This window comes from Sceloporus undulatus, chromosome 6 (assembly GCF_019175285.1).
Source record: "Sceloporus undulatus isolate JIND9_A2432 ecotype Alabama chromosome 6, SceUnd_v1.1, whole genome shotgun sequence".
Taxonomy (NCBI): Eukaryota; Metazoa; Chordata; class Lepidosauria; order Squamata; family Phrynosomatidae; genus Sceloporus; species Sceloporus undulatus.
Genome location: NC_056527.1, coordinates 94,827,216 through 94,852,945, shown reverse-complemented (window position 1 = coordinate 94,852,945; position 25,730 = coordinate 94,827,216). Strand labels below are relative to the sequence as shown.

Here is a 25,730-nt window from a genome sequence, read left to right as displayed (position 1 = left end):
ACTGCTTTATAAGTGATCAGATGGCCACATGTCTTGCTTTCAAATAGTCCTCTATCTCAATGACTTCCAGAGAGACCTCTGTTGGAGGCCATAATCTATTTCAGGGATGGCAGTGTGGCTCTTGGACACTTCCAATGCTGCCCATGCAGGGGGAGAAATGGAGTAAATGTGGCATGTCTCTGGGCATGTGATTGGCAGTCATGCCTATTTTGGGCTCTGAATAACCTTTTTAAAAAGTTGACCTTCTGGTAACTTCTAGTTTTGAAAAATGGGCAGGGATAGCCTGCCAAGGTCCAAGGGACTGCCAGAATAGCCCTAGACACACCCAGTTTTGACCACTCCTTTTCTATTTGAAAGATTCATCAGTAAAAGTACAATTTAAAGATTAAAAAAATCATAAGATGGAAAAGCAGAAAGAAATGCTTTTGGGGGGAAATGGACCTTTATATTTCCTGCTAAAAATGGCTGGTAAATAGCTACTGGCTAGTATCCATGACATTACCAATGCAGCTCAATGGCAGAGCATATGTTATGCATGCAGACAGTTCCAGGTTCCATTCCAACTATCCGCATATAGAGCTAAGAAATTAAAATCCTGGGAAACTACAGCTAGACATAGCTAGATGGAACAGAAAACACGACTTGGTATATGTTACCTTACTATCTTTCTTCCTACATTTGAATAGTATTTTTAAAAGTCCAGATTTTGCACTTGTAATAGTAGTTGCTGCTATTGGTGTTAAGGTGAAATTTGAGCATACCTACATATATAATAGAGAGTCAATGTGAAGTAGTGGTTTGAGCATTGGTCTACAACTTTGGGCACCAGGGTTTGAATCCTCACTTGGCTTTAGAAACCCACTGGATGACCTTAGGCAAGTCACACACTTTCAGCCTCAAGGGAAGGCAAACCTCTTCTGAACAAATCTTGCCAAGGAAGTACTATGATATGTCACCATAGGTGGCCTTAGAATCACCAAAAGTCAGAAACAACTTGAAAGGTTCACAACAACAAACATATATACTACTTTAATAGATTCAGCTTTCAAATATTCAACAGCTGGATATGCTGTCTGAATCTAGAACAGAATTAAAGACCAATCTCTTTCAGAAGGCCCATCCAGATGATTTTAAATTATGAATGTTTATATTATGAATTTTTAAAAATGGATTGATTATTTTAACATGTATTGGTTTTATATATTCTTTTAACTGGTGTCATTTGTTGTATTTTAATCTATTGTTTTATATATATATATAGTTTTAAAAGGATGTAAGCCTGACTGAAGCATACAAGGTAAGAGCATAGCTTGAGAACAGAGCTAACAAGTACATACTTGCCTTAGTGAATGTGAAGAATACCAGTAAAGATTCATTCAGTGATTGTTTAAGAGAACATGAAATCATGTATAGCTCTAAGCACTAATTGCATTCACTCTTGTACAAAGAGTTGCAAAATGCAATAGATGTACTCCCCCCCAAAAAAATTACACAGGTTTCTGCTATATTAAAAAACCCCAATGCCCAACCTAGCAATTTTGTCACTGTATCTGTGTTCAATAGAAAATGCGTAAGTTATTAATCACATACAGCAAGCAAAAGTAGCCAATATTCTAAACACCGTAAGCAGAGAAAAATGTGCAGGTGTTCAGTGCTTTACAACAAGATATGCTGACAGAAGTAGGCAAATAGATAATGCTGTATGGTAAGCAAACATATGTAAATACATTAAGTGAACAGACAACGACATGCAAGCAACCAACAGGGTTCTAGGTAATAACCTGTTTCATGCAGGGTCTTCCTCATGGGCATAGCTTCATGAATTTAATCATCTTGGCTGCAGACAGCAACTTAATTGGCTGTTACAACTGTGAATATCTTATATTTTATTTCCTAAAACCCACCCATGGTTAATCTGAAAGCATCTGACTTAGACTGCAGACAACCTGCTGTGACTGCAATTAAAAATGTGTCATCTACCTTTTGAAGATTTGTATCCTAAGTCTGGGCATGAGGCAAATGAGACATTTTAGGTTCACGTTCATATTCTGTTCACAGGAAATTCCCCTGACTCAGGTGCTTCAGGTTAGAGTTGGGTCTTTTCTTAACCCTTAAAGGTTGACCATAGGGACCATCAAAGTTTCCTTTTATTTTCTGTGTTCTACCCATCTTCCTCTGTGTAATTTTGACTATGTATAAGGGAAATTGCAGAATAATTTACTGATTTGTCATATCTGGGAGCAGCTTGGGAACAGCACAGATTCACTATGACACCTAGGTCAGATTTGTACATAATAACATAAAGCAGGAGCACATGTGTTAATACCCACAACCACCCACAGGCAGCTTAGCAGAATCAGACATACATCCCAGACTGCGGTAGTTTCAATGTGGTAGACGAATCGTAAATCTGTTCCTAGGAAGCCTTCCTCCAACCCCTTTTTCCAAATAGATATCCCAGATGAGACAGGAAACGTCTCCATCCAGTAACATTTTGGATTCTGAGGTTGGAGCTGGTAGGAGTGAATGTTTCCCCAGAACACAAGCCAGACATGCATGTAATCTGCATGAGGTGAGGCACAGAATTATATATGAGTGGTTCAATTAGTGCGGTTGATCTCCTTGACTAGCTATAACCCTAATCCAGCAGCCCCTTTTGTTCATGTGGATTTCATCTGCTGAATGAAGGCATAAGAAGGTACCTATGCTTCAGTCTAGCAGCCTGAAAAATGGAGTGAAAGAAGGCATAAGTCTGAGCTTGGAAAAGTTCCTTTTTGGGACTACAACTCTCTGAATCCTCCCAGCTAGCATGGCCAAGATTCAAGGAATTGTAATCCAAAAGGGGAACTTTTCCAGTCTTTAATAATTACAATTAAGTATGCCTGGGCCGAAGGAAAAAATACCCTCCCCCCCAAAAAAAAACCCTCTACGTATAGAAATCAACTGGACTATGAGAAGAGTCTACAGGGCACACTTGGCTCTATCCTCTAGCACCTTGCTGTTGCCTTAAACCCAACATCCAGCACCCAAAGCAGTCATCTCCTCCTGCCAAATGGTAGGGCCAGCACTGTGAGTGCTTAGACTAATCACCATTTGTCAGCCTCACCTATTTGACAAGGTTGTTGCCAGGATAAAATAAAGGGGAAGAACAATATATGGTGCCCTGAAACCATACAAAATGAAAAGAACCAATGCTATCCTTCATCTCCAAACAGCTGTAAAACTAGGATTTTCTCTCTTTTTTTTCCAATTAAATATGTGCACATAACATGGTGTGGCCTTGTAAGAAGCAATAACTTTACCAGTATGGACCAGTGGATCTGTTGCCACATGGGTGGCAAATCCACTTTCAGTTTCGCAGCTGCTCCAGGAAGCCATCCTGATGCTCAGTTGTCCTCCTGGCAAAGGATCAGCCTTAGGAGAACTGCCATACAACCTGGAGCAGTTGAGCAAGAGGAGCTGTAAAACCATACGTAGGACCACTGTGCCCCTGGAAACAAGCCCACCTGCCTCTATGTGGGAGTGTGCCTCCAGAACAGGCAACTGTGGGATAGAAGAGCTGGGAGAGGGGAAACACCTTGCAGTCTTCCTGCAGGTTTGCAAAATACAGTCAGCCTCTGTATCTTTATCCATGGATTCAAGCATTCATGGCTTGAACATATTCAAAAATATATAAATTCCAAATTCTTTATTTTGCCATGTATATAAGGGGCACCATTTTACTATGCTATTGTTTTTAAATGTGACTACAGACAGAGAACAGAAGGTTCTCTTGGTGAGGCTTGCAAATAGAAGGGAGTCGGTTAACATAGTCTGTAAACCACAGTGCTGTCGCTTGAAATCTCATCTCATACCAATACCTCACTAGGTAATATTTGGCAAGACACTATTCTTTTAGCCCCTTTTACCCTAAATATTTTGTCCTTTCATGCACAATTATTGTACTTGAAATACTGTATTCCAGCCTTCTCCAATCTGGTGTCCTCCAGATGTCTGAAACAAAAAAAAACCCATCATCCCTAACCACGAGCCATTCCTGGCTGAGCCTGATGAGCACTGCAGTCCAAACCACATGGAGGACCTGAGGTTATACAAGGTTGGTACATGTGGTATGTTTTGGAAACCTCAAAATATGCTGTTCCTGTGTTGTATTTTTATCTTCATTATTAAATGTTTGTTCTGTCTCCTCTCTTTAAAATTAATGCCATAGGCTGCTAATAATAAAATACAAATGAAACAACAAATTTGTAATTGAAACATTAAAATTCATCAGATAAAAACATATCCCTATAAAAACATCAAATAAAAATATGAGCACAGATTTCTTTTTTAAAAAAAACCTACAAAACCTTAGATTGCAGAAAAGGATACAGGTGTGCATCTGGGGCAGTGCAAAGCCTATGTCTAAAACAGCATAACAGAGCATAAGAAACCTAGCCCCTGAGGTGCTAACCATAGTGCTAATAAATCCCAAAGTGTAAAGGAAGCTAGGACAAGATACTGGGGATATGTTCAGGCACTCTGTCCTGATTATGTTTCAGATGCAACTGTCAGCCCTGGTTTGTTATTTTGGGAACTGACTCATCTGAAAGTTGGTTTTTGTCTCTCTTGGCTCTTTGGTGATTTCTCTTTATTGATTTCCCCCCTATCCGGAGTCAGCTTTCAACTGAAATCTCCTAGTGGCTGCTGCCATCTTTTTTCTTCCTTTCTTTCTTTGGCATACATTTCTGCCAGCACATCTGTGCATAGAAGAAATAATGAAAGAAAAATGGATGTATGTTGCACACAAGATGCAGGTAAATTACTGAAGCCCTGCATATGACTTTCCTCTGTGTCTAAAGATTTGATATGAGCTTGTAGTGCAGAGGTTTGCAGGATTTCTTAAAATAACAAATAAAAGCAGAATAGCTTCACCTTCCTTTCCCCCCTGCCCTGCCAAATGCCAATACAGCAACTCTTCCAAGGTCAGATTATCAGACTGGTATTCGATACCCAGCATCTCTGCTGCCATTCTCTGCTGAAGTTAAGTAGCAGCCATTGATTTTGCATGGGAAGGTTATTTTTAGTTATTTTCAACTAGTGTTGCAAGGAGTGGAACAGACCTGAGGTCTCCCCAAGCCATCTTTTCTCATTCCTAAATTATCCTCCTCCTGAAGTTTTGGGAGCCACTGTCTCCCACCCAAGCAGTCTAGTATGATTATTTTTGTTGCTGTGTGCCTTCAAGTCATTTCTGACTTAGGGTGACCCTAAGGCAAACCTATTATGGGTTTTACTGGGGCTGAGAGTGTGTAATTTGCCCAAGGTCACCCAGTGAGTTTCTATGATATCCAGAATCATAGTCCGATGCTCCAACCACTACACCACAGTATCATCACTAGAACTTGGAAAAATAGCTTTGCGGACTGCAACTGCCAGGATACTTCAGCAAGCATTGATACTGGAACCTGGGAGTTGTTGTCGCAAAAGGTAAGTTCTCCAAGCTCTGATAATCACAGCCCAATGTTAGCTGTTTCTTGTTGATGTTAACTGTCCTTGAGTCCATCCTCAACCCATGATGTCCCTGTGAAGGAAACATCTCCAAGACCCCCTGTCCTCTACTACTCTGCTTAGTTCCTGTAATTTCATGCCCATGACCTCCCTGATTGAGTCTATCCATCTGGCATGTTGTCTTCTTCTCTTTCTACTGCCTTCTACCTTTCCTAGCATTATTATATAATCTAGAACCAGCAATCCATCTTTTGGCATTTTGATCTCAAATTGTATATTCCATGGCATCAGGACACAGATGATTTTCATATGTTACTTACTGTCCAGGCATGGTTCACAGACAGTTTGGTTTAACCCACATGGCTGGGCAACCCCTTCCCCGATATTACAAGTTTTGCAGCACTCTCCACTGGCAGTGAACTTTCCGGTGGGGCATTTCTCCTTGGCCCATGCAGAGCCCTGTAGAAAGAGGACAAGAGAAGATAAGGCATTTCTGATTCTCCACCATTAAAAGCAAGGATATCTAAGCCAGTATCCTGTTGGTGACATAGGCAAGCATGGCTTGGGAGTTACACACTTGCATATGTGCTTTTCATAACTTGCAAAAGGAGGTATTTTTTATCACTTTTTTGCCCCCTCCTTGTTTTGAGAAATGCACCTCCTCTTTTCCCCCCTAAAGATTGGACTTGTTGGTTGGGGCTGATGGGAGCTAGAGGTCCAAAATGTCAGGAGAGCCACCAATGTGGCAGAAGTGCAGCTCTGAGCAAGAAAAGCATCCTTGTTTCAAATGCATTAGGGCCAACTTGGAATCACTGGCTGAAAATCCTGCTAATTTAAAAGTGCACAAAAGATTCAGCTCGGAATGAAATACCGGCTAGAATGAGAATGAGATAAATTCACAGCTCTAAGTGTATTGCTCTTCTCAATAAGAGTAGACTCATTGAATCAATGAGATTTACAGAAGTATTGATTTCCATTCAGCAATTGGTTCTATGGATTTACTCTAGATGGGAACAACAACTGGATTTAGGTCTACTTTTATTTAATAACCACAACAGCATCTGCATGTCTGATGTTGCTTGATAAGCAAATGTAGGGGCAGGGGGGATTAATCTACAGCAGATAAGCCTGTGTCTGATCCTCTTTCCAAGTAGACAGCATAACAGCTACCTAAAAAGGAAGGAGTCTCCTTATGATCCTGAGAATACTAGATCTCATCTGATTTCAGAAGCTGAGCAAGTCAGGCCTGATTAATACTTGGATGGGAGACCTATACGTGTGTGTGTGTGTGTGTGTGTGTGTGTGTGTGTGGCACCTCCAAGTAAGGCTATGAAAGAGTTCTGCCTGAATCACTGGACAGCCACTGCCAATCAGGGCTGACAACAGAGGTTTGACTTAGTCTAGTGGTCTGACTTAGTATAAGGTAGCTTCCTATGTTTGCATGTTCCCCTCTCTTGCATATTCTGTGTTTCTAATCTAAGTGTATCTCCTACCTAGAAAAAAAACACAGGTTATTGCAAGAACTTGTACAGAGAGAAATGGTCAGCCACCTCTTAAGGCAGATTATCCCATAGTATCACCACTGACATGGACTAAGGCTGCATCCACATTGTAGAAATAATCCTGTTTTACAACACTTTAACTCCCATGGTTCAATGTTATGGAATTCTGGGAACTGTAGTTTGTTGTGGCACTCAGAGAAGGCTAAATTTCTCACAAAACTACAATTCCCCTAAATCCATAGCATTGAGCCATAGCAATTCAAATGGTATTGAATTGGATTATTTATGCAGTACAGATGCAGCTTAAACGGTGTAACCTCTCCCAGTGCAGAAACCAATCCACCAGGGTGGGTGGGTGAACTCTGGCAATATCAGAGTAGAGAATCAAGATAGAGACACAACAGGCAACCATGTGTTCTGCAAAATATGTGCTTTGGACTCATGGGCGCTTTTAATTACCTTGGAAATTTATTTATTTCAACACTCTGAAAGTTATCTTGTAACACATCAGCCTGTCCCTGCCTGCACAGTTTAAGGGATTACTTGCAATAAATCTTAGCTCCAGTCACAGCTGGAACCCATGAATCTGGTGTGCATTTCAGATGAAGTGTGGAATTAGCTAGTTCTTTGCCATGTGTTGAAACTGACAGTCAATTGACTTCTCAAACCGTAGTACATTTTCACCTGAAATCTTATCTTTCTTAAGATGACCTCAGTGAAACCAAGTGAAAAGGATTAGAAAGAATTCTTCCTCTTCTGAATGTGCTTACAAACTCCAGAATTTACATTCACCTTGAATCCTCCCCCTTCCGCAACCTCTTCTGTCCTGGGGTGTTGATGTGTTAAGAGACAAAAGAACTGAATCTAAAGGGGTTTTCACAAAAGTATGAAAGCCCTCCTTCCAATGGAAGCTCCTGTAGCTCCAGCACAAAGTCAAGAATTCAGCAAGCTTTCATTGTTTTCTGCAGCAGCTGACAGCTCCCATAACAGTTTGGTGGTGAATCTATTCTGGATTTTATTCTGAACTGTATAGAGCTTTCCAAAGTGCTGAACCTATTTTGGGGATGGAGGTTTAGAATTTTGGGATAGTTCCTTTAAAATCTGAAGTAAGTCGAAGAGAGGATTTACAGGCATAAAAGCGTGCAGATTTTCATATCTTTTTAAATACACGTGGATTGATTAACACACACACACACATTTCCAGAGTAATGAGGAAATGGGATGGAAAGAATGTATGCTTCGAGAGATCTGGCCATGCTCAGAAGAACGCTGGGTAACTTGTGTAAGAAATCATTGGTATTTATATTAAGCAGTATGCTGTGTGTCCCAGTGCAACATGAGCTTCTGGTATAAAACAGGTTAGAAACATACAGGATGCTCTAGTAGGGTGAAAAAACAGAACTTACTTGTTGCAAGAAATCCATCCAAAGTAGGAAAGTAGATAGTCAAAAAGAAAAGTGCCTATACTTCTGTAGAAGAGTCCCTAATGCTGACTCTCAGGTGTACAGTATGTGTATGAACTATCCTCAGGGTGAGAAGCCTCACAGACTCTGCCTTCTCAGACAAAGGGGTGTAAAACACTAAGAGCTCTTTCCCACTTACATTTAAAACAGTTCGGGATTCACCTATGCTCCGTGTTGGTAAATCGATTCCGAAAGATCTGTCATTCCCACTATGAAAGTGGATCTTGTTGGGGGCAATTAGCTTACAGTTGTAAACCGCTTAGACACTGTTAGTTCAGTATGAAGTGGCATATAAATGAAGCTGTTTGTTTTGTTTTATTACCCCCTTGTAATTGCTTCTTTTTTGGCATGATTGTTATCCCCACTAGTTTGCACTGCTTCAAAATGCATGACAATAATCTGTGTGTCATCAGTGACATAAGCAGCAGCCCGGGCAGCCTGGCTTGGGAACTAGATAGATAGATAGATAGATAGATAGAAGATTTGATTCATTGGTTTTGCAACTACTTTGCCTCACTGACTGCAAGTAGTTGCAAAATCTGTGAATTGAATTTTCTATCATTTTTTTTTTAATTATGAGCCATAGGTACAAAGGCAGCACTTGGGGGGGGGGGGAATGGTGGATCTAACAAAAACTGAAGAGGGATGGTGAACAGCTCTCTGTCATTAGTCCCTCCCCTCCAGAATGATGGGATTCAGATCCGTCGTTCCCACTTGTTAAACTCGCTCTGGGATCAATTCCAAAAGAACTGCTAGAAAACTAGTGTCTGGAAAAAATGGGGTATTTTTTGCATTTGCCTTGCTTTATTGTGACAGAAATTTATCAAAGTAGGATTGTAACCTGTTTCAAATGGTAATGACAGTCCTATAAACCAATCAGCAATTCACTTTAAATCATAGTGGGAATGAGATTTAACACTAACTTTTGGAGAGAAAAAGAGAGGAAGTGACCTTTGCAGACAGGAAGCAGAGAAGGCTTGAAGTACAGCTCTGTGAGCACAGAGAGAAGGCATGTACTTCAGAGTTCCCTCTTTACCCCTAATTACTAAAGAAAGAAATTTTGATACCTGTTCACCTCCAACAATGTGAGACCTATTAGATGTTATTGTATTCATCTCCCACCATCAGTTTCTATTTGCTATGCTGGCTATGGCTGCTGGGAGTTGCAGTCCAACAACACTTGGAGGGCCATAAGTTGTCCCAGAGGTACCATGCACTGATTATGGGATCTCGTCCATGCAAGCCATATGCACCCCCACTGAGCCATAATACGTCCCTTAAGACAGATCTGTAGCAGTCACAGAGAGAATAGCCTCACTCATTTTGACCTGCTCTGTCAAAAACTAGGCAAGTAGTACAGGTTTATCAAGTCCACAGTGGACCCCTGAACCAAAAATGTCCAGCAAAGAGCTTGAAAAGCAAAGTAAGTTTTGTTTGTTTGTTTTAGACCACAGTGCCAGGAATCAAACCCAGCTGGCAGAATAATTCTGGGAGTTGCGATCCAAAAAAAGTAGCTTAAAATTAAAACTTAGTTAGAAAGAGTCTAAGCTTGTGCATCTCTACAGAGGTCTGCAGTGGGCTAGTTGTATTTGCATATGCTGAGAGGCAAAATTGGGTTGGATGCTGACTTAGTTGTACTTAGGGTAGATTAATCCATATTAATGGGGCTTATGTTACTCACCATGACAAAATGTTTCAATGGGTTATTCTCAATGCAAGTTGGGTCCAACCCTCTTTTGTTTATTATTTATTTTTGATATGCCCAGTTCCCTATCCATTTGGTTAATTTTGTATCTTTTTTTAAATGTTAGACACTTACTAGTCTTACTATATTTTCAAGAGGAAAAAAGTGGGAGTTAAATTGGTCTTATCAGTAAAGAAATAAATAAAACAGCTGCTTCACATTTCCCAGGGATGGACTCCAGCACTGAAAATAAGTTTAAGGGTTCCCTGTTAGCTGAAATTGATCCTAGAAGTGTAACAGCTGTATAAATGGAAAGGACATCCTAAGAGGAAAACAGCAGAAATGAGAGGGTGTCTCTTTCACAGTCTCTTTCTGTATTTCACATACACATCATCTGTATTGTTTAATGATGTGGAAGATGTAGCCTCCTCTATACATCCAGGTTTTAAAAACAGACTTATATCTTACAAGTACTTCAGACATGGGGCATTCCACAGGGTCCAACACCTTCTCCCCCCCCCCCAACACACAAAAAAGATAGCACTCTTGTGGGAGGGCACATGTTCTGCATTAGTCCCATCCAAATGTGCTTGCTATTAACACAACTCCTGTTGACAAAGCCACAAGTATTAACCCCATAAAGCATTCTGACAGGTGGAGCACAATGGAGAGGGTGAAAGAAAGAGAGAGTGACACTTTTGCTGAGCCCTTAATTGCTTTTTAAGTTGAGTTCATGTTTTGATTGCTCTTTTTCTTTTCTTTACTTTACTTCGAAGAAATCGAGTAAGTGAGGATGAAAAATCTTTAATTCCACTCGTGCGGTTTTTTTTTAAAGAAAACAAATCATACAGGCTTTTTGACAGTTGTCTCTACAAAGTTAACATGTAAGTTTGGGTGACATGTAAAGGAAGAAGGAGACATGCTTTAGACCAAAGCAAAAACATTCTAGAAACAAATCTAGAAGTGGACAACCTCACAATGGCCAGGGACCATTCCAGCTTCTCCATGACCGACTGTGGGCCTTGCCACCATTTCTGGTACATCTAGAAAAGACCAGAAAATCTCTTCCAGTTTCTCAAATGTTGTTTTGAAGCCACTTGGCTTCAGATGCCTGCTGGAAGCAGTGGATCAGATGATCAGAGGGGACACTTTGTTTTAGAGAAGAATCATGGACATCTAATGGTTCAGTTCTCCCTCCTTTTTTAAGATTTGGATAAAGAAGGTATCTGGAGCCTATGTGATTCCCAATTCTGGAGTTGATGGAAGAACTAGATTTAAAAAGAGGATGTTGCAAGGAAGCAGATTTTGGTTAATTTGTTGTTGTTATGTGCCTTCAAGTCATTTCTGATTTATGGTGACCCTAAGGCGAACTTATCACAAGGGTTGTTGTTTTGTTTTGTTTTGTTTTGTTTTGTTTTGTGGCAAGAATTATTAAAATGGGATTTATCTTTGCCTTCCTCTGATGCTGAGAGAGTACAACTTGCCCGATGTCACTCAGTGAGCATCTATGGCTGAGCCTGAATTCAAATCCAGAATCATAGTCCCTAGCCAGCATACCCAAACCAACCTCCTCTATATGAAAACAAGACACAAACAGAGACACAAGAATATACCTAGAATGGCAATTCCAGGAGAAAAGGGGAAACGCACAGCTTTAAAGATAATGGGAATAAAATATAACAAAATGAAATTTTAAAAAGAGAATTGTAAATTAGGAAATGCTTTATTGGTCTTTAAAGCCAAAGTGAATGCATACATACAGATCTCAACTGGAGTTGTATAGCGCAAAAGAATACATGTAACTCATTTATATGAACTCCGGAGTGTTAAAAGCCCTTGGTATGCACTATCTTATATAATACATCAATACTACTACAAGGAGCCCTGGTGAGGCAGTAGTCAAATACTGACACTCCAGCCACAATGTTATGAGTTCAATCCCTGGGCTCCAAGGTTGACTCAGCCTTCCATTCTTTCATAGGTCAGTAAAATGAGTACCCAGCTTGTTGGGAGCAATTGGCTTACAGATTATAAACCACTTACAGAGTGCTGAGTTCACTATTAAGCACTATAAAAATGTAAATGCTATTGCTAACTGCAACAACCCTGTAAGGTAGGCTAGTATTGTTACTTCTGTTTCCTACACAGGAAGGGGATTGCAGTTGGAGAGGTAAAACTGAGATGGAATGCAGGGATGAAATCCACCCTGTGCTAGACAGTGGAGGAAACCAAGGCCTCCTGATTTCTAGATCAGGCTGCAATTTGAAATACAGTGACCAGAGAACATACTCCACTCATCCCAGGAATGGATATCTGGTTGGAAGATTCTAGGATCTGTTCACAGACATAACTTTTACAAATTTTGTTTGGGACTGGACTGGCAATCTTCTGGTCATTGGAACATACCATCTTCCCCAATCTCCAAGCACTTGATGACAACAATGACATAGGTCACAAAATAATTTAGGCATGGATTGCAGTAAAGAAGAAATAGTGTCTCCTCGTGGCTATTTTAGGGAAGCTGTGCTTGGGAGTGCAGAACAGATCATGGCATCCCCACCACAACAGCATAGGGAAAGGTGGAGAAAATGTAGGCAGAATTGGTGGGTGGACTTCCACTGTTTCCAGCAGGCATCTAATGCCTGAGGCAGTACTCAACTTTGTCAGATGTTAGGATCAGCTTTAGCTGGTTCATATTTGCTGATGGGACCAAGCTGAGCTGCTGGCAGTCTTACAGACAAGCTGTGCTCATTATGCAGAAGTGGCATTTGTGTAAATCAGCACATAAATAAGTGCAATAAATAAATAAATGTGTCAACCTTCATATGGGCGATGCTTCTGAGAGAGTGAGTCACCATGGAGTCAAGCCCTACAAAGTTGCCTGTGTACAAGTCACAGATGCCATCTTGACGGTCAACTAATTTGGAATAAACATCACCACAATATAGTCTCCTCTTCCTCTTTTTCTATTGATCTGCAACAATATAGAAATTAAGTCCTATATCTGCCTTTGCTTCATTGCAAGCCCCTAAACAAACTCAAGAGCTTAGAGCAGTAACTTTTTGCAACTCCGAGAACTTACCAGCCGGCATCAGTAACAGCCATGCTGGCTCTTAAATTCTGGAGGGTGCACTCCAAAAATGTAAGTTCTGGTCTGGAAGAACCACCATCTCTCATTTCTAGTTCTCCCACCTGTAAAATGGGTATACACAAGGGCCTGAAACACTGGGTTGTGCTGAGAGCCAACAAAGATTGTAAAACACGTTGCATGGCAGACCCTATGAACCATGGCTAGTAATAAAAGCTGTTATTTTGGTTCATCTGAGAATGGGGAGTTTTCAATTTTATCCTCTTTCTATCAAGGGCAGGGGGTTCACAAACTTGTTACTAACACAGATGGATCCATCCCTTCCATTTCCTTTAGCCAGCAATGTGTGTTGAACTGCTATTTGAGATGACAACCCACTGTGATTTCCCACCCCTGTCAAGACCTTTAAATGCAGGAAAGGATGTGTTCATAAACTACCTTCCCCCTCTGTATGTACTATTTCTGACCTTAGGGTCGTTCTACTTGAACAGCAAGAATTCACAAGAACAGTTGGAAGGGGAGCCTGCCAAGTTGAAATACATTCGTGGATTCGATTGGATTTCTCAGGAATAGGATATGAGTCCTGGTCATTTTCTCCAACTGTGTTCTCCCGTGGCAATTTTGTCCTCACCCACCCTGGAAGAGGTTTTAAGTTATAACTCTGTGGTGCTTAGCACTTCAGCTAATGAGGTCTGCTTCTGAATTCCAGTTGCCTGTGATTGGTTCTCATCCTGCTAATATAGGCCTGTTACAGACAGCCAAAATAAAGCTGCTTCGAGTCACAGTGGAGGTATGGTGTTTCAATGATGCATACGTCCTAAGAGTCCAGAAGCCACACCAAAGTCATGCTCCAGTCCTTAGGGCTGGAGTGTGGCTTTGGTGCAACTTCTGGACTCTTAGGACGCATGCATCATTGAAACACCATACCTCCACTGTGACTCGAAGCCGCTTTATTTTGGCTGTCTGTAACAGGCCATAGTTTGGTCTCCATTGTACCACAAGCCCTGTAAATTATACATCCAGCACCTTTTGTGTTCACCCTTTGGAGTAAGTAAGATGTTGTCTTTGACAGTTCTAGCTGCAATAATCAATTAGCTTTAAATTAATCTCAGGTGTCAGGACGTTGCTAGGAGCAGTTTCTATCAGGAGATGGAGGAAACCCTGTATCATCTAACAAGGGCTGTTACTGTATTGTGCAGTGCAGCAATTGGAGAAGTTGGGGAAAATGACATACGAAGGACAGACTTGGTCTCAGCTGTTCTATCAAAGAAAATTCAGTACAGTGATTAGAGCAGAAGTGGGCAATTTGTGGCCCTCCAGATGCTTTTGGACTGTAATTCCCCAAGGAAGCCAAGATGCTCCCTTACACTGGTCCAGTTCAATGGCATATCCGGGGTTTTAGGCAGAATTATTTCCTTGCCAACCAGGAAATCCCTGGTGATCTCCTGTCCACCTATTAACCAGTTCTGACCCTGCTTAGGTTCCAAAATCATATGAGATATGAAGTATTTAGAGTTACATGGTAAATCAGTATCATTCCTTACTGCTAGCTATGCTGGCTAGGGCTGTGGCTTCCATGTAAGTGGGGCAGTTCATCAACTGTGGACTTCAGCCTGAACTTTAAAGGAGCTGAAACATATCCCACCTCAGATAGCTTCTTTGATGTTTAAACAAAAACCTGGAGTCAATTCACTCCTTTACTGACATGAAAGCCATCAGCAGTCACTGGATTTGACTGGGGCAAGAACCAAGCTCATCCTTATTCAACGATGTAACTCACCAGGTGATTGTCTTGGTCTACATCTAGGAGAGCAGGATCGCCATGTATCCTCCTCTACAGAGAAAAGTCCTCTCTTTGAAGGGACATCAGAGGAGAGTCATCTGTCTGAAGATGACCTCTATTTGGAAGACTGTCAAATCCAAATCCAGTTGGAAGAACCATAAAGATAGCAGGAACCTTAATTTTGCTCAACAACAACTAGCCCCTGGACAATAGGCTGAAGCAATATGGTGAAATGTACTTTATTTCTATTTATATAACAATAATTATATAACAAAATTGTCCATCTCTACAAATAAATAAGCAAATGCAAATAGGCATGAGAGCCAGCATGCCGCAGTGGTTTGAGTGTTGGACTATGGATCTTGAGACCAAGGTTTGTATCCCTGACAGCCATGGAAACCCACTGGGTGACCTTGGGCAAGTCACACTCTCTCTGCCTCAGAGGAAAGTAAAGGCAACCCCCTCTGAACAAATTTTGCCCAAAAGCCCCTGAAATAGGTTTCTCTTAGAGCCACCATAAGTTGGAAATGAAGGCACACAACAACCACAAATGGGTGCTGTCTTCAGAGTCTGAAATTTTTTTGGACTACAACCTCTAGAGCCTCCAAATATCATAGCTACTGCACTGTTCCTTGTACACCAGTTGCTAGAGAAGAGAGCAAGAAAGTCAGACTGAGTTCCTACAGTGGAGCATAACTATGCTCATGGAGTTCCATGTCTTTCCTCTCCCCACCTCACAGTGATCCAGCACTGGATGGTGGCTGACACTACTTACCAATAGGGAGAGGAAGTGTTTCACACCATGAAGTAGCATCTGGCACAGTGGGAGGGAAAAATGAGGGTACGCTCATTGATGAAGAGTATCCTCCTTTTCCTTCCTCCAGGAACCCAGAGTGGCCCTGTCTTTATGGTCTGAATTGCCTCTGCCTTCCCTTCTCTTCTCAGTGGGAAGAAGAAGAAGAAGCCCATCTCAGGTCATGACAGCTTCTGGTGATGGACCATGGTGGGGGGGAAATAGCCCCTTCTGCCTTCTATAAAAGGACACATATTAGTTATATTTTTGCATGCACATGCCACTAACATTAACATACATCAGAGTGATGCTGTTGGATTTGGTGACAGCTGGGGGTTTCCATCTCAGTAGGGCAGTGGTTCTGTTCTGGGTTTTAGTCCAAAGAAGCAATCTAGGATATTGAATCCCATCTCTAAAACAGATTCAGCACTTTGGACAGCAGAATGGATTCATCATTCCACTGACATGGATACTCCCAGCTGTTACTTCCATTTATCCAGGCCCCATGGAGGATGTATTCCAGGTTGTTGTTGAAGCTGTGGGAACAGAATGCTGGACTATGTGTACCTTTGATCTAATCTAGCAGGGCTCTCTTTATGCTTTTATGCCCCCCTCCAAAATATTGTATGGCATGAACTCGTTCGTTTCTAATCATGCCTATTCCCATCGATAATATTTCCCATTGGTAATATTTCTGGACCAATGGGGGTATGCCATGGTCCACTAGTGTCACTGGCTATAGCTTGGTTTCTTGTATCTTATCTTTAAACAATATTTTGTAGACTGGGGTTATAGATGCTCACATTATTGTGTTTTCTACACAATAAAGCTTGTTTCTAAAGCAAGCTGTCCTAGGCTGTGAGCTTTCTTATGTATTTAGCTGCTTGGCTAGGGATTGTGGGAATTGCAGTCCAAAATATTTGAACGGCACTAACTTTAGAAGTCTGCTCCAGAGTACTGTAGTTTTTCCCCCTGCTTCTCTTTTTTGCTTTTATGAGGCTTGGCAAAGTTTTATTTTGTTTTTGCTCTAGCCAGTCAGGGCTGTAGAAGCAATTGTAATGCATCAAACAGCAAGTTGTAGTTATGGGCTTTATAACTGAAGTAATGCACATGGCCATCTAATGGGGGCCCTTGTAAATCCATTAAGTTCAAGGCCTAAAATTAACTAGCTGACCTAATGTGTTTCCAAGGCTAAGACACATATCAGTGTTGGTAAACACACACACACTACACTACAGCAACACTGCAAATAAATAATCTCCTTGTGAAATAATAACATATGTTCTTTGGCACTGCAGTCCCCACCCCCACCCCCAACACAACACAACACAGGGATGGGATATTGTATCATCAACGGTAGATTGAGCTATATTAGCACAAAGAATAGTACCCTTATTCTTTTTATTTTCTCCCATCCTCTCTTCTGAGCTCCGGCTTGAAATGTTCTTTCATGTCTGGTCCACAGGGCACTGTGAACCTAGGGATGGTTTGAGATAAAGTGCAATTCCCAATCCTGTCCCACCATTAACTTGGCAAGCAGTGCAAAGAGAACCACAGCCTGGAAACAGCTGGCAAAAGAGGATGCTGCCTTGTGCCAAGTCAGAATATTTCTCCACCTAATCGAATATTGTCTTCTGCTCCAAGGGTGGGAAACCTTCAGGCCTCCAGTTGCTTTGGACAGCAACTCCAAGAATTCTTGACCAGCATGACCAATGGTTAGAGACTGTGGGAGCTGACATCCAAAGTTTTCCACCGCAGTCTATCCCAGCTGATTTGAGGCAGAGGCCTTTCCCAATATCTACTACCTAATTCTTTTAAATGACAGACAGTGTGGTGTAGTGATATGAGCATTAGACTGTGACTTTGGATGCCAGGGTTCAAATCTCTACTCACAGACCTTGGGCAAATCACACTCTCTCTGCCTCAGAGAATGGCAGTGGCAACCATCCTCTGAAGAAACTTGCTAAGAAAACTCTGTGATAGGTTTGCCTTAGGGTTGCCACAAGTCAGGAATGACTTGAAGGTACAACAACAATTCTTTTAAGAAGAAATCCCAGGGATTATATCTAGGACCTTCTCCCACCTCCAAATTAGTATGTGGGGGTGCCGTTAGTACAGATGGATAGACTCAAACAAACAAGCCATGGCCCTGGGCTTGCAAGACCTGAGTAGGGCTGTTGATAAAAGGAGGACCTGGAGGCCATCTACTCATAGGATCATGATAACTGAAGTCAATTTGACAATTAATGACAAAAAGAAAGTGCCATTGGAGTGCAGTTTCTCATCCTTTTTTCTTTTCATTGGTGGCTCCTGCTTAGCCTCAGTCAGATTCATAAACACACCACTTCTTCTCTTTGTCATCTTCTGCTCCTGGAACAGCAGAATGCTGAAGACGCAACCTGTGTAGATCAAAAGCTTCTGCATAGCTTTGAAAGACTGACAGCCCACTAACAGACACGCTCTCATTTCTGCTCCATGCTTCTTTTTGCAGAGTCTATTATCCCAAGGCCCCTCTGGCATGAGGGTGTTTTCTGGAAATTATGCACGTTAGACTTTCTCTATTTTTTCTTTCTCTCTGTGTGTGTGCCAGATTGGGAATGAACATGTTGTGGAACATTTTAATTGTATATATTTATCTGTATTCTTGATGATGGAAGATATTTTAAGTCCTGGAATATTTCTTTTTGCGTTTTGTATCATTTTCTGTTTATGATCTTAGTTCTACTTTCTTGCAAGAAGAGCCTGGGAAAGTTGTCTGATTTTAAAAATATATATAAACACCCGCTTTCGCTGACCTGTAATCCCCCAATCATACTGGCTGGGAAATTCTGGGAGCTGTACTTGCAAAGGGACAGAGTTCAAGAGACTTAAGAGATATCTAAAGATGTTTTGCTGCCTGAAGTGAAAGACCAAAAGCTGACAGGACTGGTAATTGGAATCTTAGTTCAACAATGGCAATAGAAGACTGTCCTTAACTACATCCACCAAAGTGTTCAATGTATACTCTTTGTTTTCCAACACTTTGCCCACTCCCAACATTTGCTGTCTGAAGTGCTTGTCCCATTTTGTCTCATAGCAGAGCCAGGCCTGCAGGATCAGATATTTCACTGGATCCCTTTTAGGAAGATCCTCCTTTTCCTTCCCTACATTGAATTATGATGGTAAGGATGGTACCTTTAGCTTTTAGACCCAGCATAGGAAGGAATGGATTATTCTCAGCTGTCTGTAGCCCGAGACTGCCTGGGGAGACAGGCAGAGAAGATGCAGACAATGTTTAATGCAGTTAAAAAGATAATGATAATAAAAAACACACATGATAGCAGGGTTTAACAACACTGGGAAACCACGCCCGCCTCTGCCTTTCGTACTAGGGATGCCTTTCCAGAAAAAACTACATATCATCTTCTCTTCGCTCGTGCAGTTAAGTGATTTTAGTCTTCAGGCTTAATGGTCTTCATGCAACCACTCTCTTTGTGAAAGGGTAATATATATTACTACACTTACTGTAACATGTAGAAAGACGGCCCTGTTGCGTTTGGGGGCCATCCTGCTCATTATGCTGAGTGGGGCTCTGGATGTCTGCTTCAAAGTCTTACTCAGACAGCAAAACTTCCCCCTCCCATGCCTTCATAAAGACTTTGCATAACTCTCCTCATCAATATATGGGAATTCAGTGGCACATCTAAAAAGTCTAAGCCATTTCCTTTTACTCATTTCTTGCTGCTCTTGCCTTATCCAGCTCCAGTCCTGCTACTCTGCCCCAGACCAGTCAATTATTACATTGTAGACTTTATGCAGCTGACTGTAAGATGCTGTGCACACTCAAAGGTACAGGTTTTAAAGGTCTATTTTAAACAAAGTAAAATTATATTCATTAGACACTCTTCCTCCAGTTCCTGATGTGGCTTGCTTGTGATTAAGAGGTAAATGACATTTTTTCACATGCTCATGGATACTCTCAGCTCATTCCCCCCCCCCCCCATTTATCTCAGAGCTCTCCTTGAAAATGGATACCAGAATGGAATCACAACTTGGAAACATTACTTTTTGGATTACAGTCCTCAGAATCCCTCAGTTATTACAGCAATGTTCTTGAGGCTACAACTCCCAGAATCCTCTACTCAGTGGCCATCTTGATTGGGGGATGCTGGGAGATGTAATCCAAAAATGTAATTTGAGCTCCTGGTACAGCATTAAGAGGGATGCATGGTGTGGAACTATGATATCCCTCCAAAACACCTGCTGCAGTGCCAGATCTCATAGTCAAATCCTATAATTTACTTCTTCTATTCAGCTATTCAGACCCAAATGCCTATCATCTCTATAATCCATGTTGACAATCCTTAAATTGTCCACGGCTTACTGCTACAGCCCTCAGCTGTTTCCTTTCCTTCCAACAGAGTTAATTTGAGCAAAGCCTTAACTATAGACATTAATTTTTCATCTGTTAACTATCCAGAAAAAAAGGAAGGTGATAGGAACAAAGAAAAGGCAGCCTCTAATCATAGGCAGATGCCCATCTCCTGCTAGAGTTATGGACACAGATCGAAGGTCCCCAGTTTTAGCCTGTCTTGCAAATTGATCACCTTAACTCAATCCAACTGGTGTGCTAGAATGGTTACTGTTGGACGGGGACTTGGAAAATCTAGTACCCATTGAGCCATCTAAATCCATTGGGTGACCTTGACTATTCATTGTTTCTCATCTACTTTACAGGACTGTTGTATGGGAGGGGGAGAACCTCTTGAACTCCTCCAAGCAAAGACAGGGTATATGTATCTGTAGCTAGGAAATAAACTAGTAAATAAGCTAGCTTCTCCACCTCTGCTTGCTTACTCATCTCAGATCTCCTCCAGTTTAGTTTTTTTACTCTTAATCCCACCCCTGCTGTAATGTTTCCTCTCGCCTTTCAAGCCAGCTCTCTGTTTGTGACAGCAGGTGGCTGAATTCTGGGACTATTCAGTCTAGATATTGCTTGTAGCAGACATGACCATTTTAAAGCTCAAAAAATGTGAGGTCTTTTTTTTAAAAAAAGATGTATTTGTTTTGGACTTGGGGAGATTTTACTGACAAGAGATCAAGAGATCTATGACTGTGATCTGTGAAAGTTTTTTAAAAGTGATTATAGCAGCCCTGAGGCATGAAGCAGGGTGCTGGCATTGGGTCCTTAGCAGAGGATGATAGTGATGGTTGCTTTCTCTAAACTACTGTTCTTCTGGTTAAAAATCAACCCATCTCAGCCACTATTTGCCCTGCAGAATGAAACATGCAGGCATCACAGACAAGTTTTTCCCTATATGAGGCAAAAGCATTAGAGGAGGATTTTGATCAGAAAAACAACAAGGGCAATTCTCTTCCAAGAACTGTGGTCTCAATATAAAATGCTCCTCACCCTGCAGTTGGCATACTTTTTAACAGTGGATGTTGCTGTGTGCAGTTTCTCAACCTAACCTCCTTTGCAAGGTTATTGTGAAGTTAAAACACCACTGATACCAACTTGGTGTGGGTGGGAATTTGGTCTTTACTTGCAGTTTAGATACTGAATATCTTTGCATTTCCTCTCTCTAGATACCCATTCTATTCTTTCTGTCATTCCCACAACAGTTCTGCTACAGGATGTATCTACACTGTGGAAATAACGCACTTTGACACCACTTTAATCACCATGGCTCTATTCTGCAGAATCCTGGGATTTATCATTTTGTGATGCACCCGCACTCTTTGGCAGAGAAGGCTAAAGTAAAACTTGTAAAACTACAAATCCCAGGATTCCATAGGATGCAGCTACAGCACTTAAAGTGATGTCAAACTGCATTATTTCTACAGTGTAGGTTAACTCTCAGTGGCAATGAAAACAGTGATAAAGCTGGCACCTTATAATTAGAACAAAAATGGTTCTTCTTTATCACACCAACTCTATAAACCTGTCCACATGTATCAGACATTTATGATAAACAACAGAAGTGAGCATCAAAGACCCTTTCCCATAATAGCTTCTTGGATCTCCTGCCCAGCACCTAGTGTGCAGGTCCCAATGCTTGCTGAACACATGTGAGCCTTTTCAGATACTATACACTAATCCTACACACATCTATTCAGAAATAAGTTATACAAATAGATTCTCTTTGGGCAACTGTTTGAGCATTCCCCAAAGATTCTCCATGGGCAAGTGTTCCCCAATGATTCCCTATTAGCAAGGATTCCCCAATGATTCTCTATGAGCAAGTAATCCTCAATGATTTTCTATGGACATGTATTCCCCAATGATTCCCTATGAACAAGTATTCCTCAATGATTTCCTATGGGCAAGTGTTCCTCAATGATTCTCTATGGGCAAGTAATCTGTAATGATTCTCTATGGGCAAGTGTTCCCCAATGATCCCCTATGGCCAAATATTCCTCTATAATTCCTTATGGGCAAGTGTTCCCCAATGATTCCCTATGGCCAAATATTCCCCTATGATTCCCAATAATAATAATAATAATAATAATAATAGTTTTATTTATATTGCCCCGCCTCTCCCTTCGGATCGAGGCGGGTTTACAACCTGATAAAACCATAAATACAATCATAAAATGCAGTACCGTAAAATACAATAATTAAAATACAATCACAATCCAGGAATACTATGGGCAAGTATTCCCCAATGATTCTCTATGGCCAAATATTCCCCTATAGCCAAATATTCCCCTATAGTTCCCTATGGGCAAGTATTTCCCAATGATTCCCTATGGCCAAATATTCCCCCAATGATTCCTTATGGCCAAATATTCCCCAATGATTCTCTATGGGCAACTGTTCTCCAATGGACAAAAAGCTGGATAGAAGGCTGAAATGGAGGACATGTCCTGGGAAAAGAGGACGCCGGGTCCTCCTGCTACACACACACTGCCCAAGTTCTCCTTCTTGACTTCTATCCTTCCCGCCAATTGCACCCCGAACTCGAACCTACACCCCAATTGCGAAGCATCATCCCAAGGAGAACCGCCGCCCTTTCCTCCCGTTCCTGACACCCCAGAGAAGAAAAAGAAGAGACAACGGGCTCCTGTTGGGTTGCTGTGTGCCTTCAAGTCCTTTCTGATTTATGGCGATCCTAAGGCTAACATATGGGGGTTTGTGGCCAGATTTGTTCGGGGGGGGGGGGGGTTGCCACTGCCTTCCCCTGAGGCTGAGAGAGTGTGACTCGCCCAAGGTCACCCAGTGGGTTTCCATGGCCGAATCCAAAACCCACTTGTCTCCCTCAGGGCAATAATGTTTAAATTCCCCGCCACGCAACAGCCAGAAATGGGGTTATTTCCCCCCTCAAGGGGTAGTTAGTACTCTCCCTCTCCTCACTCCCGACCCCTATTTTTCTGTCTTTTCCTCAAAGGGACACGGAAAGGGGACTTTCGTGGCTTCTTCTTCTTCCCCTCGTGGGCTTTGAGTGTTGGACTATATGGCTCTGTGCTGGACTAGGTTTCGAATCCCGACTTGAGCTCAGGCAAGTCACACTCTCTCAGCCTCAGAGGATGGCCGTGGCAAACCCTCTTCTGAAGAAACTTGCCAAGAAACCCCCATGAGAATCGCCTTAGGGTCTTGCTTAGTCGGAAACGACTTCAGTGCCCCACTCCCAACAAGCAAGGACCAGAAATGGGGTTGTTTTCCCCTCAGGAGCTCTCTCTCCCTCCTCACCCCACAGCCCTATTTCTGCCCTCTCTTTAAGGGACAAGAAAAAGGGAGTCTTTATAAAGCCCCCCCTCCCCAAAAAATAAGCCGACTTAAGTCTTCCTAAATCGGAAAGGACTTGAAGACACACAACCAACAACACCCCAAGAAGCAACACCAAGGAATGGGATTATTATTCTCCCTCAAGAACTCTCTCCCTCCCTTCACTCCAGACCCCAAGGAGACACCGAAAAGGGGGCTCTCTATCAAGCCTCCCTTTCCTGGCTTCTTCTCCTCATGGACCAGAGTAATGGTTTGAGTGTTAAACTGAGAGACCGGGGTTGGAATCCCGGCTGGGCTTTATTTAGCAAACCCCGCATGGTCAAGTCACACTCTCTCAGCCTCAGAGGACGGCCGGGGCAAAACCTCCTCTGAAGAAACTTGCCAAGAAAACCTCAGACTAGGGTTGAAGTAAGGCTGCATCCACACTGAGGAAATAACCCGGTTTGGCACCGCTTTAACTGGGCCCCACAACAAACTCCAACTCCCAGAATTCCATAGCCTTGAGCCAGAAAAGAGAGTTAAAGCGGTACCAAACTGGGTTATCTCTCCAGTGTGGATGCAGCCTTAGTCGGAAAGGAAGGCAATCACCAAAAGTGTTTCCCTTAAGAACCATCTCCCTCCTCAGCCCCAGACCTCAAGGGGATACAAAGAAAAAGGGGATCCCTCTCAAAGCCCCCCACCATCAGCCTGGCTTTCGTTTCCCTGAACGGAAGAATCGCTCACCCCAGAAAGCAGCAAAATGCCCAGGAAAAGCGCCACTCTCCTCTTCTCCTTCTCCTCCTTCTTGTCCTCCTCCATGACCGTCCTTCCGAAGGAGGCAAAGGCGAAGGAGAAAGGCTGAGGCCGGGGATCTCCTACAAACCTCCCCCGGTTCTTGCTCCGTTTTGGGAGCTTTGGGCAGGAGATGGAGAAAGAAGCCCAAGAGCCGCCGCTGCTGCTGCCGACAATGGTCGGGAAACTGCAAGAAGCCCGGGCAGCACCTGCTTTCTGTAACTATAGGAAGCTCAGCCCCTCTGGTGGTTATTTATTTATTTGATTATTATTATTAAAGCGATCGATGCTCTCCTCCCACTGGATGGGTGGCTTCCAACCCAGGCAAGACCAGGACAGCGCCTCCCTCCCTGCCTCCCTGCCTCCCTGCTGTCAGCCAGTTTGAAAAGAAAATGAGGATCGTCTTTCATTTCTTTGCAACTCTGGGCTCTTTTTTAAAATTATTATTATTAACAAGAAAGGACTGGAGAAACATTCGGTTATGGCACACTTAAGAGGCACTTCCAATGCAAAAGTGCACTACTGCCTCTGAGGAGGCTGACATCGTTTCAGGTGTCAGGCAGACAGGGGTCCAAAACACACTGCGGAGACCCTCCAGTGTTTGAGACTGCCCTGGCTCAGCGCTAGGGAATCCTGCTGTATTGTGGCACCAGAGCTCTTTCGGACAGAGAAGGCCAAATGTCTCGCGCAACTACATCTGGAAACGTCAAATCTGCAAATGTGGAGGGATGGCCGTATAACTGGTTCAACTTGTTGCTGTTCATAGAATCATAGAATCGTAGAGTTGGAAGAGACCACAAGGGCCATCCAGTCCAACCCCATTCTGCCATGCAGGAACTCATAACCAAAGCATCCCTGACAGATGGCCATCCAGCCTCTGTTTGAAGACCACTCCACTCTGAGGGAGTTTGTTCTACTGTCGAACAGCCCTTACTGTCAGGAAGTTCCTCCTAATGTTGAGGTGGAATCTCTTTTCCTGTAGCTTGCATCCATTGCTGTGGGTCCTAGTCTCTGGAGCAGCAGAAAACAAGCTTGCTCCCTCCTCAATATGACAACCCTTCAAGTATTTAAACAGGGCTATCATATCACCTCTTACCCTTCTCTTCTCCAGGCTAAACATCCCCAGCTCCCTAAGTCGTTCCTCGTAGGGCATGGCTTCCAGACCCTTCACCATTTTAGTTGCTCTCCTTTGGACACGCTCCAGTTTCTCAGCATCCTGCTGTTGTGCACCTTCAAGTCATTTCTGAGTTATAGGGACGCTAAGGCAAACCTACCACAGAGTTTCCTGAGGCTGAGAGTGTGTGAGTCATCCAAGGTCACCAGTGGGTTTCCATGGCTGAGCAGGGAATCAAAACCTGATCTCCCAAGTCATAGTCCAATGCAAGAACCACTACAATATGCTGGCTGTCCAAGGTTCAACTTAGAATGGCCATAAGTCAGGAACAGATTGA

General features: G+C 42.4%; 1 protein-coding gene across 1 annotated transcript in view; it reads right to left on the bottom strand.

The window, feature by feature from the left end:
- Positions 1 to 24,406, bottom strand: part of NGFR (nerve growth factor receptor) — a 53,657-nt gene extending 29,251 nt beyond the window's left edge. Inside the window, exons 1-2 of the mRNA XM_042470960.1 lie at positions 24,232 to 24,406; positions 5,808 to 5,946 (exon numbers count right to left, since the gene is read on the bottom strand). Of these exons, the coding sequence (XP_042326894.1) occupies positions 5,808 to 5,946; positions 24,232 to 24,306 (214 nt within the window). The 5' untranslated portion in view covers positions 24,307 to 24,406. The remainder of the gene's footprint in view (positions 1 to 5,807; positions 5,947 to 24,231) is intronic.
- Positions 24,407 to 25,730: the final 1,324 nt, after the last annotated feature.